Raw genomic sequence first — 14,175 nt, forward strand, 5'->3', positions numbered from 1 at the left:
AGTGGGTTGCAGGTATCAAATTTTTGGAATGTTTATGTTTACAAAATACAATCAAGTTGGTCAGCTAAAACAAAGCTACTTTTTTGTACTTTTCTCAGTTAAATAAAGGTTTAAGAGGATTAACAAATAATAGATTCTTGTTTTAACTGCATGACAAAATGACTTATTTTAAATTACTAATTTAAAACTAACTTTAAATGATAATTAAAAACACTGAACAAAAAAACAAAACTACCTTTCAAAGTATGCTTCCTCTTTAATCATCCAGCTGAGCCACATTACCATAAGTTGCTCTTGTTCAGGAGTACTAGGAAAAGAGCAATTTCATGAAAAAAACACATTAAAAGGATCAATTATCCATTGTCATTATTTTGCGAAAATACAATACATTCATTTCTATAAACCTCAATTACAAGAATACTAAAGTATGCTGACATCATTGAACAGTACCTGACAAGTATAGGGAAGGCAAGTAATTTGCAGAAGGACAAGGAGACAAAGCGAACCCCAGCTGGTGTTGCAGGGGGTCGGCTGGTCATCAGCTGAAGAAGCTGCTCAGCCTCCTCATCTGTTGGTCTGGGAAAGAGGACCAAACACATTTACTTTTGGTTTTGGCATTAATTAAGGCAGTGCAGAAAATTCATTCTCTGAACCACAAATGCCCAAAATATCCACCCATCTTAGCATGGACTAATCAGTATAGATGAGTGAAAGGGTGTAAGAAAAGCTTTACTTCGCTGGCTAATTAGCCCCTGATCTGATCAGTCAGAGTTCCACCGTACTAATTACAAATTAATGCTTAGAATTGTAACTATTTTCTTGGTATTTGGGCTCGTGTTGGCCCTTTGTTAATTTGAAAATGAAAGTTAATTTCAAACATCTTTTAGATAGCATGTAAGATAAAATTTTGATACATTTATTTATTTTCTTAATGTGCATACAGACTATATTTTAAATCCCTTTAATCAGGTTATACAATTAAAAGGCATGTCAAATCAGTACAGGCTAAAAGAAACACTGACAAACATGACATTGTAGCAAACCTGACTTTTATAATACGTTAATTATAACAACTTTTAACTGTCAGATAGCATAACCTAAATATACATTAGAATGATCATGTAATGCTATTCTCTTTAATGTGTTTATAATAGCAAAAAGCCTAACATGGCTTAATATAACAAACCAGCAGTTACACAAAAGCTATTAATTAAGTTAAGTTAATTATTAAGTTTTGTTGGATGTTTAGAGCTTGTGCTTTTACTAAATAAGCCATGTTAGGCTTTGTTTTACATTTACATTAAGTATTCAGAATGTGGTGAGAGTATGCATGGTGAAGGGATATTTGATGTTGGGGTGTGTATGGTGGTGGGGTTATTTGACTGTACAGCATTTATGGTTCAGGATTAAAAGAAACATATATGAAAAATCTATATATCTATAGATAAAAAACAGAAATATATATGAAATCTTTAGATTAAAAAGAGAGCACACATTATGAACTAACAAAAAGATAGAAGCAGGAATACCATGTACTTAACCCTAGGTAATCCACAAAGCCACACAGTTTTTAAACAGCTGGTACCTGAGGCCGGCAATGCCGATGAGGGCACAGTAGAGTCGGAGTAGTGCGCTGGCCTTTACTACATGTTCCTCTCTCAGGCTCGAGTAGCCCAAGCTGCTCTCCATTTGGGCTTTGAGCTCTGTTTCATTGGGCACATGGGTACTGCGTGAGCCAGGCAGAATAGCAATCAGTTCCAATAGCAGCTGCCTCCTCATCTGGCTCAGAACAGAACTACCCTCCCTCTTTCTCTGATGCAAAAAAGCAAAAAGGGACATAAGGTGTTGTACAATGTTTTATATTTATTGACCATTTTAGCCATATAGATGCACATCTTTTGCTCTGTACACTTTGATCAATTTAAGGGGACTAGCATAGGACCACCAATTACCAAACATGATTTGGATAGTGTAGCATTTTTATTACAGTTTATATAAGTTTACAGAGAAATTTATAAAACCAGGGTACAAACCCCATTTCCAATATAGTTGGGACATTGTGTAAAACAGAATAAAAGAAGGATATGTGATTTAATTATCTTAAATCTTTTTTTGAACTGACAGGTAAAAAGAAAAAAAAACATTTTTTCACTTATCAACTTCACTGCATTGTATAAATAGAAACAGATTTATAAGTTCACACCTGCAAAAGACTCAGTATGGACAGAATAAGTGATAAGTTATTCATAATAAAAATTCAGGTTCCAGCCTTCCACAAAAAACAGGTGAATTGTAACTGGTAAGAAAATTATTATTGGGTGCAAAAGACGAATCCAGAATCTTTACAAGCAATGATGGATCACAGCTCACCACTTATGCCAAACTTCGAGAGAATTGCCAGTCAGTTTAAAAAGAACATTTTTCAAATATTACAAATAACTTTTACCATCTACTGTTAATAATATTTTGACAAGCTTCAGAGAATCCTTTGAGCTCTCAGTCAGCATTGCATGAAAAAACTGTCATGCTACTATATTAAATCTAGCCAAAATGGCTCAAGAACAATTAAGAAAACAATTATCATTTAACACAGTCCACAACTGCATCTAGAAGTGCAACCTGAAATTATATTACACAAAGAGAAACCCATATCAATTCAATTTAATAATAAATAAATAAAATCCTTGCCATGAAAAGGAGAATTCAGACTGTTATTAGTAAAAGGTGGAAATGCCAATGTTGTACAGAGGTGTAGCAATGCCCATGGCATTGATCACTTGCATGTGTGAAGGTACAATTGTATAATGGTGTTTTAGCAAGACATGCTGCCATCAAGGCAAATAATAAGGTAGAAAAAAAAACTAAATAATGTGATTTCAAACTGGTGATGTATAATCACAAAGTACACATCATAAAAAATAAACATTATTTCATAGTTATGATAGTAATCATAATTTGGAACAAACAAAAAAAAAGTATTTGAGGACAAAAATGAGCAGACGATCTTCTTTCTGAGAAGTGAGTAAGAAAGTTACTGAAATGTTTAACAACTATGTTCCCCAAGGAAAGATTGGAAAGAAATTTCCAATATTTTTTCCTTTATAGTTATTAAATGACTCAAGGAATCTGAATGAATTTCAGTGCATAAAGGGCAAAGGTGCAACCCTAAGCTAAACACCTGTGATCTCTGATCACTCAGATGAAACTGCATCAAGAACAGTCATGTGCTCTGTATGTGCTCTCCTCTGTTTTTGCTGCGAGCTCTCTCTATTTTGATCAACACTCGTAGCTGCTTCATTGTGGGTGAGCTTCCGCTCATGCTTTATGATTCTAGTTGCCAGTTAGGAAACTGCATGGTTGCTTCGAGTGTCCTTGCTGGTCTTGTGGCTGGCTGGGGTTTAGGTTAGCAAGCTGGCTCATGTAGCATGTTGAGGCTACTGAGCGTTTTATGTACATCCCCAAATCAGAAAAATTTGGGACAGCATGGAAAATAGAAATAATAAAAAAAAATGCAGTGTTCCTTACATTTACTTTGACACTACTAAAACTTCAGTTTAAATGTTATTTAATTACTGCTATACCCTGGCCAGTTCTGCATGTCCAGACCTGATTGTGCTTGGGGATTTTAACATCCATGTTGATACTAGTTGCTCACTAACATCTTTTTGAGTCTAACAAACTAACAAGTTTGAGTCCTTGCTGAATTGTTTTAGCTTGTCACAACATGTTGATTTTCCCGCTCATTCGCATGGCAACACACTAGCTAGAGATCCAATGCTCAGACCCATCTCATTCACCCTGCTACACCTCTGTTTCTTAAAAAATGCCAGAGAACCTTGATTATTAGCGACCAATTTCTAACCTTCCCTTTTTAAGCTAAGCTGTTAGAAAGGGTGGTGGCCACTCAGACTAAAAAGGCTCAGAAAGAACATTGTCTGCCAGGTGCGACTGCATCTGAGTTCCATATGATGCACAGTACTGAGACAGCCCTTCTGCAGGTCTAAAATGATCTTTTACTTGCTACTGACTAAGGTGCACTCTAAGTATCTTCCTCCGTTTAGACTTAAATGCTGCTTTTTTTTTTTTTTTTAAACTCTATTTTTATTGGGATTTAACAGTGAATACAATGAGAGAAAAAACAAAACAATAACAAAAAATACAGAGAAGGCAGATCTTGAACTGTCAGGGATTACTGTTAAGTTACATTTCCTTAAATGTCCTTATCATTGATATTAATAGTCCTTGAGGTTATAACAGGGATGGATCGTTGACATTACAGAAAGATATACAGTCCCCATTTTAAGTCAGACAAAGCATAGGCCTTTATACACAGATAAATAATGTACAAATTATTATAAAGGAGTAAATAAATCAGCTCAGAGCAATGTATGTTAAATGCTGCTTTTGATACAGTAAGTCACAACATACTCACCTCCTGCCTCTCAGCTTTTGGTATTATTGACACTGCCCTTTCCTGGTTTAGTTTATACTTCACCAATAGAATCCACTTTGTCGCATTAGGCAAGCACTCCTTGTTCCGCCTGTGCTGTTACCCAAGGAGTTACCCAGGGCTCCATCCTAGACCCCCTTCTATTTATCATAAACATGTTACCTCTTGGTCTACCTCCTACCTCCACTCTGCCCTTATATCCTGCATTTCTGATCTAAGCTACTTTTCTTAAACACAAATTCTCTTTAACTCAAACAAGAGAAAACTGAAGTTTTGCTTATTGGCTAAAGTCTTCACTGTCAAATCTCTCAGATTTTACTCTTAATTTGACGATGACGTGGCAGTAAAATCTTCTCCAGTGGTTCGCAACCTAGGGGTTCTTTTTGACTACTTACTCTCCTTTGTACCTTATATTAGGGCCTTGGTTAAAACTTATTTTTTACACCTCCGCAATATTGCTTGCCTGCACGCTATGCTCTCACAAAAAGATGCTGAAAATCTGGTTCAGGCATTTATCTTGTCCAGTTTAGACTACTGCAGCGCTCTTATCATTGGCCTTTTCATCAAAATATGTTCAAAACTATGCTGCTTGACTTTTTTTCTTATTCTAAAAAATATTAGCTCATATCACCCCAATTCTTTATCAACTACACTGGTTACCTATCCCACTTCATATTAAATTCATATTCATATTAAAATAAGGTTCTACTGCTATTCCCTTAATGGTCTAGCCCCAGCCTATTTATCAGAACTTTTACACGCCTATTCTCCTGCATGATCTCCTAAGTCCTCGGACAGTGGTCTCCAGCCTGACACAAAGTTCAGATTAGTTACTGTTGGTGGCAGATCATTCAGCGTTATGGCACCAAAGCTATGGAACATATTACTACAAACTCTTTCACTTTACCCTGCCTTCAAATGTTTAACTCTTCAATATTATCACTGACCCAAAAACTTGTTTGGCCCTGCTGAAGCAACAACGCAACAGTGATGCAAAGAAAAAAAGTAAGGCTGGGATGCAGGCAAATCACCAAACTGCCTCTTATCAGTGCTTTCCCCTGATTAGAGGAACATTCCATTACAGCACAGACAAGACCACACGCTTAGCCCAAGCCATCTCTCACTTGATTTAAAACAACCAACATGCCCAGGTTTCTGTTTAGAGATCACACGTTTAGTTCCAGCAATCTAGTCATTTTTGCAGATCATAGTAAAAAAAAAAAAAGGCAATCCACACCATTCAGGTTTACACCCTATATCCAAAACACATTGTTTTTGAATAAAACCTCACATGGACAATCATTTATATACATGCTCTTAAGAAATCCCACTCAATCGTTAAAACCATCAGGGTTGGCTGACAATAACAAGGGTCAGCTATCGCCAAGTGAGGTGTATGCACTATCCTTTAGGGGAAGGGTCATGTCCTTGGCTCTTTTTAAATGTGCTGCTTTCTGGTCATTTGATCAGTAATACCCTTCAGCCTGGCTTTAAAGTGCCAATGAAGCAAGGGATTTTTTAATGTTAGGCAGTAGGGCTGGGCGATATATCAAGATTTTATAAAATATCGATATATTTTCATACGCGATATAAGACAATATCGCATATATCGATATAGATGTTGCGTTCCAGTTAGATCCGACAGTTCGTCTTTCTCTTCTCCCAGTTTGTCTCTGCACATGTTCACCTGCCCCGCCCCTCTCCCTCACTGAACACAACTCGCCCCGCCCCCACCGCTTCACCAGTAAGTCCTGCAGGCAGCGATAGCATGGAGACGGATAAAGACATGACAGAAGCTATCGAAGAGGAGCTGCTTACTAAAATGAAAAATAATGACTAATTTTGGAATTATTTGGAGATGGTTCGAATTCAAAGTGTCAGATGAGCAGCAGAATAATGTATTCTGTAGAGAACGCCGAAAACAAGTCCAGACAAAAGGTTCCAGCTCCGTGTACCTTTGATCATTCGTTTTTCACTTCAAATCCCAAAGTTAAAAAACAAGAAAACGAGTCGTTATTTGTTTTAAAAACCAACACAAGGGCATGCACGCGCTGACATGCATGTATTTACTTCACATTAAGTGTTGAGAAAGTAATAATAACGTAGCGGTGCGTCTCCTGTTGTTCTGACTCGTGTGTTTGTATATGAGATGTGCATATACTTGCTCTATCTGTAAATACAAACATTATGGGGAGTGATTTCTGTACTGGATGTTGTACGTGGTTGTGTTAGTTTATACTGGACGATCGCCCGACGTCCGACATGTCATTTATTTATTTATCTTCTATTATAGTATTACTTGTTGTCGGCCAATAAACAACCAAACATTATTAAATTGCATGAACTAACTCTGCAGTAAACAAGGAGCAAACAGCAATTAAACAACAAATAAAGCTGTTAAATAATAATAAAGTGCATGAAGAAGAACGCTGATTAAAATGCATTAAATGTTGTAATAGTTACACAGTAACATGAACGATTAGTTCTGCCTGTATCACAGAACTGAGTTCTATACAGTAAAATAAAATATTAATGTAAATGTTTATGTTGTGGCGACATATACATAAAATAATGTATAAAGTCCAAACATGGGGGGGGTGGGGGGTTAACGAGGGGTTTACTTTAACGGGGTTTTACTTTTAATGTCACACAAGCTCAGCCGGAAACCGTGTCATTCCGACATCTTCCCTACACACTCGCTCCCTGCGCCCTATCGTACACTTAACATTCTTAAAGGGCCAGACAATATATTTGTAATTCACATTACACAACAGGAGATGCCTTAGAAAACAACTTTTTTTTTTCTTAGAATAGCTCTTTTTTAAGGAAAAATAATTAGTGTGTGAAGCTTCCCCAGCATGAATATTAATAAAAGTGCCTGTAAAAAAATTGGAACATGTAGCTTTGTCTCAGAAGTGTCTTTTTGTTATTACCTTATGGGATAAAAAAATATCGAGATATATATCGTATATCGCCATTCAGAAAAAAATATCGAGATATAATTTTTGATCCATATCGCCCAGCCCTATTAGGCAGCCTTTAAGACCAGGTAAATGTGAAGATCAATGTCAGGATTACTTGACTGTAAACACTGTCACCTTTGTTTTAGCAGCTTCTAATATATGGCCTACTGTCAATAGCTGCAACTAACTACCTGAACATTTTCCATTGGACTAAAATGATAACTTGATATTTCCTTCCTACATTGGCAAGAGAATAAATGTTCCATGTACTTTTTAAATGGGTACACTCAAAGAAACCCAAGTTTCTTGGGAAGTTACGATCAATCATGTAAGACGTAAGACGAGAAAGCAGTTATTGCTAACAATATGCTATGCATGCAGACATCTCTCACCTGTTGCCCATTTCGGATGAACATACCAAACCAGTTGCGCACTTTGCTGTTTGTACCCAGAAGAAGACCGCTGACATACGAAACCAAAGGACTAACAGCTTCATCTGCACTGCCTGGTTTATAGTCTAAGGTAAGAGCCACTCCTAAACCTGGCAAATGACACTCTTCAACCTGGATGAAAAAAAACAAATCATGATTAAGTCTGGTTAAGTGAGACTAGAGACTAAAGAATTGCAGGCTGTTGACTGATAAATGTATTAGCTCACCACCATAGCTCTGATGTTAAGGGCTTGAGATGGGTTCATCTGACAGAGCTGTCTGAGAGCCACAGTCCTACGTCTCCCACTAACACTTTCCTCATCTTGTCTTTCACCATTCTTTATAAGACCGTGACACACTGAGAAAATGAGCAACTACTTGTTTGGTCAGATGGCTTTTTTGCATCATACAATAATTGAAAAACAATATATTCTTAACTTTTTACTTCTATAAAAACAGGTGAATCTTTTTGCCTTATCATCATTTAGAATTAGTAAAATGTCTTGGTCCTAGCACTGGAACACTGAACTTTATTTTCAGCAGACTCTATTCAAAATTAGTAACAAGATACTAAATAAGTATGTAAACAAACAGGTAAACAACAAACAGAGCTAGTGTCTCATGTTTACAATTTGCATTTTTAGCAGTATGCATGCATACTGAAACAAGTCAAAGCAGTATCTTTGCACTGTTGCAGAAAACTCCAAATCAGAAAGAAGTTGGGACAGTACGGAAAATAAAAATAAAATAAAAATACAGTGTTCCTTACATTTACTTTAATTTAATTGCAGACAATTTGAACCCAAGATATTTCATGTTTTGTCTGCTTTACTACATTTCATTTATTAATAAACATCCATTCCTGCATTTCAGGCCTGCAACACATTCCAAAACAAATTTGGACAGGGGTTAATTTAGAGCTAGTAATGAGGTAAAAAAGAAACTAACTAATGATGTGATTCCAAACAGACGATGTTAACAGGTGATTGTAATCATGGTTTGGTACAAAAGCAACATCCAGGAAAAGCTCTGATAAGTCTTTGATAAGCAAAGATGGCCAAAGGAACTCCTGTTTGTCAAATGCATGAGAAAATTATTGAAATGTTTGAGAACAATGTACCTGAAAGAAAGATTGGAAGGGATTTGCATATTTCTTTCTCTACAGTGCATAATATCATTAATTTTAGTGCGTAAAGACCAAGGGCGCAAGCTTAAGCTGAACGCTCATGATCTTCGATCCCTCAGACGGCACTGCATCAAGAACAGCCACTCCACAATAGCTGATATAACCACATGGGCAAGAGATTACTTTGGCAAACCTTTGTCAAGCACTACAATAGAGTTACAAGCACAAATGCCACTTACAGCTTCTTTTTTGCATAGTAAAGTTTTATGTTAACCATGTCCAGAAGTCCAAACTTCTCTTTGCTCTGAGGCATCTAGAATGGACCATTACACAGTGGAAACGTGTATTGTGGTCAGATGAATCAGCATTTTAGGTCTTTTTTTTTTTTTTTTTTTTTTTTTTAAACAAATGGACGCTGTGTGCTTCAGACCAAAGACGAAAAGGACCATACAGACTGTTATTAGCAAAAAGTCCAAAAGCCAGGGTCTATCATGGTATGGGGCTGCATCAGTGCCCTTGGCAAAGTTAATTTACACTTCTGTGATGGAAGCACTAATGCAGAAAAATACATTGAGATCTTAGAGCAACATATGCTGCCTTCAAGACATCATCTCCAGGGACGTCCATGCATTTTTTTGCAGACAATGCAAAACCACATGCTGCACACATTACAAAGGCATGGCTGTGGAAGAAGATTGTACGGGTACTGGACTGGCCTGACGTCTTGACCTGTCCCCAATAGAGAATGTGTGGAGAATAATGAAACGAAAAATACGACAACGATGACTCCGTACTGTTGCACATCTTAAGACGTGTTTGCAGGAAGAATGGGACAAAATAAAACCTGAAACACTAAATCGCTTGGTATTCTCGGTGCCAAAACATCTTTTAAGTGTGGTGAAAAGGAATGGCAACATTACAAAGTGGTAAATGCTTTACTTTTTTGGAATGTGTTGCAGGCCTGAAATGCAGGAATGGATGTTTATTAATAAATGAAATGAAGCTGAGCAGACAAAATATGAAATATCTCAGGTTCATACTGACTGCAATAAAATAAGTCAAAGTAAATGTAAAAAACTCTGTTTTTTTTTATTATTCGCATTTTCCATGCTGTCCCAGCTTTTCTGATTTGGGGTTGTAGTAAATAAGTTTAACTTCACAGATTTACATGGCAATATTATTTTTGGAATAATTTTTGAACTGTTACTTTTGATAATTCTGATACTTTTAAAGTGTTCTTTGCTTTCTCCCTTCTGCCAATTTGTCAAGTTAAAAGATGAACCCCAGACCAACTAAAAATAGATGAGAGAGTTTTGCATGGTGCTGCAAAATACTATGGTCATCTGTGTGGTCCATATTTCAATCTACGCAAGTGGCAGACATTGGATCCAGCAAAGGAGTGCCAGACCATCACACTTCCACCTCCAAAATTCACAGCTGATCTCACACTGAGAAAAAATGTTTTGCCTTCTCTGAAACATTATAACAATATAACTTAAGCTATAAATAAATAAACAAATATGCAAAAAAGGAAAACAGTAGGAGACATTAAATATTGTAACTTTTAAATACACCCAATTAAGTACAAATTATAAAACAAAATTGAAATTTGGTTTGTAGACAGACAGACATACATCTATAGCTATCTCACTCTGTATGCGTGTGTATATGTATGTATGTATGTATGTATGTATGTATGTATGTATACACATAAATATATACAGTCATGTGAAAAAGTTAGGACATCCCATAAGAAACTTTGTGTTTTTGAACATATTTGAACATATTTAAACATATGGACATTTGAGCTTCATTTGAACAGTATTGAGAGATTGAGCTTATATAACTGAACAAATAAATGTTAAAAATTACTTTTTCAACTCAATTTGTAAAATGTAATGAACAAAAAGTTGGTTTTTGCCAGGCCCAGCTGCAGCAAAGCAGCCCCAAACCATGACATTTCCACCTCCATGCTTCACAGTTGGTATGAGGTTCTTGTGCTCAAATGTTGTGTTTAGTTTGCACCAAACATGTCTTCTGTTACTGTGCCCAAATAAATCAACTTTGGATTCATCTGTCCAAAGCACATTGTTCCAAAAGTCCTGGTCCTTGTCTAGGTGTTCTCTGGTAAACTTTAGCCTTGCCCTGATGTTTTTTTTTTTTACAGCAAGGGTTTCCTCCTTGCACACCTCCCATGAAAATCAAACTTGTGCAGTCTCTTTCTGATGGTAGATGCATGTACCTGGACATCAACTGTGGCAGGAGCTACCGGTAGGTCCCGTGATGACATTGTAGGATTATTGGAGACTTCTTTACACATCTTGCGATTTGCTTTTGGGCTGAGCTTGCTAGGACGACCTGACCTGGCCCTGTTGGCAGTTGTTTTACATGTACTCCACTTTAAATTATTTTCCGGACAGTGGAATGGCTGATTTCTAATTGTTTTGAGATCTTTTTAAATCACTTCCCAGACTCGTATGCATCTACAACCTCCTTTCTGAAGGCCTCAGAGAGCTCTTTAGATCTCACCATGGTGATAACACACTTCAACAATCAAGAGCAAACCAAACTAATGTCTGAATTTTAAATAAAACTCCAATGACCTCTAACGATGGTCTAATCATTGCAGCTGATGTGGTGCACCGGATTCTAATTTTAACCATAACATTAAAACCCACCTCCTTGTGTCTACACTCACTGTCCATTTTATCAGCTCCACTTTGGAGTTCTACAATTACTGATTGTAGTCATCTGTTTCTCTACATGCTTTGTTAGCCCCCTGTCATGCTGTTCTTCAAATGGTCAGGATCCCCACAGGACCACCACAGAGTAGGTATTATTTGGGTGGTGGGTCATTCTCAGCACTGCAGTGACACTGACATGGTGGTGGTGTGTTAGTGTGTGTTGTGCTGGTATGAGTGGATCAGACACAGCAGTGCTGATGGAGTTTTTAAACACCTCACTGTCACTGCTGGACTGAGAATAGTCCACAAACCAAAAATATCCAGCCAACAGTGTAGACAGCGTCCAGTGACCACTGATGAAGGTCTCGAAGAAGACCAACTCAAACAGCAGCAATAGATACGCGATCGTCTCTGACTTTACATCTACAAGGTGGACCAACTAAGTAGAAGTGTCTAATAGAGTGGACAGTAAGTGGACACGGTATTTAAAAACTGAGCCACTGATACAAGCACAACACACACAAACAGACCACCACCATGTTAGGGTCACTGCAGTGCTGAGAATGACCCACCACCCAAATAATACCTGCTCTGTGGTGGTCCTGTGGGGTTCCTGACCATTGAAGAACTGGGTGAAAGCAGGCTTAAACAGTATGTGGAGAAACAGATGGACTACAGTCAGTAATTGTAGAACTACAAAGCGCTCCTATATGGAAAGTGAAGCTGATAAAATGGACAGTGAGTGTAGAAACAAGGAGGTGGTTTTAATGTTATGGCTGATCGGTGTATATAAACACACACACATTATATACAGGGGTTGGACAATTAAACTGAAACACCTGGTTTTAGACCACAATAATTTATTAGTATGGTGTAGGGCCTCCTTTTGCAGCCAATACAGCGTCAATTCGTCTTGGAAATGACATATACAAGTCCTGCACAGTGGTCAGAGGGATTTTAAGCCATTCTTCTTGCAGGATAGTGGCCAGGTCACTACGTGATGCTGGTGGAGGAAAACGTTTCCTGACTCGCTTCTCCAAAACACCCCAAAGTGGCTCAATAATATTTAGATCTGGTGACTGTGCAGGCCATGGGAGATGTTCAACTTCACTTTCATGTTCATCAAACCAATCTTTCACCAGTCTTGCTGTGTGTATTGGTGCATTGTCATCCTGATACACGGCACCGCCTTCAGGATACAATGTTTGAACCATTGGATGCACATGGTCCTCCAGAATGGTTCGGTAGTCCTTGGCAGTGACGCGCCCATCTAGCACAAGTATTGGGCCAAGGGAATGCCATTATATGGCAGCCCAAACCATCACTGATCCACCCCCATGCTTCACTCTGGGCATGCAACAGTCTGGGTGGTACGCTTCTTTGGGGCTTCTCCACACCGTAACTCTCCCGGATGTGGGGAAAACAGTAAAGGTGGACTCATCAGAGAACAATACATGTTTCACATTGTCCACAGCCCAAGATTTGCGCTCCTTGCACCATTGAAACCGACGTTTGGCATTGGCACGAGTGACCAAAGGTTTGGCTATAGCAGCCCGGCCGTGTATATTGACCCTGTGGAGCTCCCGACGGACAGTTCTGGTGGAAACAGGAGAGTTGAGGTGCACATTTAATTCTGCCGTGATTTGGGCAGCCATGGTTTTATGTTTGTTGGATACAATACGGGTTAGCACCCGAACATCCCTTTCAGACAGCTTCCTCTTGCTTCCACAGTTAATCCTGTTGGATGTGGTTTGTCCTTCTTGGTGGTATGCTGACATTACCCTGGATACCGTGGCTCTTGATACATCACAAAGACTTGCTGTCTTGGTCACAGATGCGCCAGCAAGACGTGCACCAACAATTTGTCCTCTTTTGAACTCTGGTATGTCACCCATAATGTTGTGTGCATTGCAATATTTTGAGCAAAACTGTGCTCTTACCCTGCTAATTGAACCTTCACACTCTGCTCTTACTGGTGCAATGTGCAATTAATGAAGATTGGCCACCAGACTGGTCCAATTTAGCCATGAAACCTCCCACACTAAAATGACAGGTGTTTCAGTTTCATTGTCCAACCCCTGTATATATACAGTGTATCACAAAAGTGAGTACACCCCTCACATTTCTGCAAATATTTCAATATATCTTTTCATGGGACAACACTATAGACATGAAACTTGGATATAACTTGGAGTAGTCAGTGTACAGCTTGTATAGCAGTGTAGATTTACTGTCTTCTGAAAATAACTCAACACACAGCCATTAATGTCTAAATAGCTGGCAACATAAGTGAGTACACCCCACAGTGAACATGTCCAAATTGTGCCCAAATGTGTCGTTGTCCCTCCCTGGTGTCATGTGTCAAGGTCCCAGGTGTAAATGGGGAGCAGGGCTGTTAAATTTGGTGTTTTGGGTACAATTCTCTCATACTGGCCACTGGATATTCAACATGGCACCTCATGGCAAAGAACTCTCTGAGGATGTGAGAAATAGAATTGTTGCTCTCCACAAAGATGGCCTG

General features: G+C 38.2%; 1 protein-coding gene across 2 annotated transcripts in view; it reads right to left on the minus strand.

The window, feature by feature from the left end:
- Window positions 1–14,175, minus strand: part of ints2 (integrator complex subunit 2) — a 73,273-nt gene that overhangs the window by 42,686 nt on the left and 16,412 nt on the right. For both annotated transcript variants that reach the window (XM_063014240.1, XM_063014239.1), the window contains 5 exons: window positions 8,072–8,202; window positions 7,806–7,976; window positions 1,586–1,812; window positions 451–576; window positions 236–307 (listed from right to left, as the gene is read on the minus strand). In XM_063014240.1, the coding sequence (XP_062870310.1) occupies window positions 236–307; window positions 451–576; window positions 1,586–1,812; window positions 7,806–7,976; window positions 8,072–8,202 (727 nt within the window). The remainder of the gene's footprint in view (window positions 1–235; window positions 308–450; window positions 577–1,585; window positions 1,813–7,805; window positions 7,977–8,071; window positions 8,203–14,175) is intronic.

This window comes from Trichomycterus rosablanca, chromosome 18 (assembly GCF_030014385.1).
Source record: "Trichomycterus rosablanca isolate fTriRos1 chromosome 18, fTriRos1.hap1, whole genome shotgun sequence".
Taxonomy (NCBI): Eukaryota; Metazoa; Chordata; class Actinopteri; order Siluriformes; family Trichomycteridae; genus Trichomycterus; species Trichomycterus rosablanca.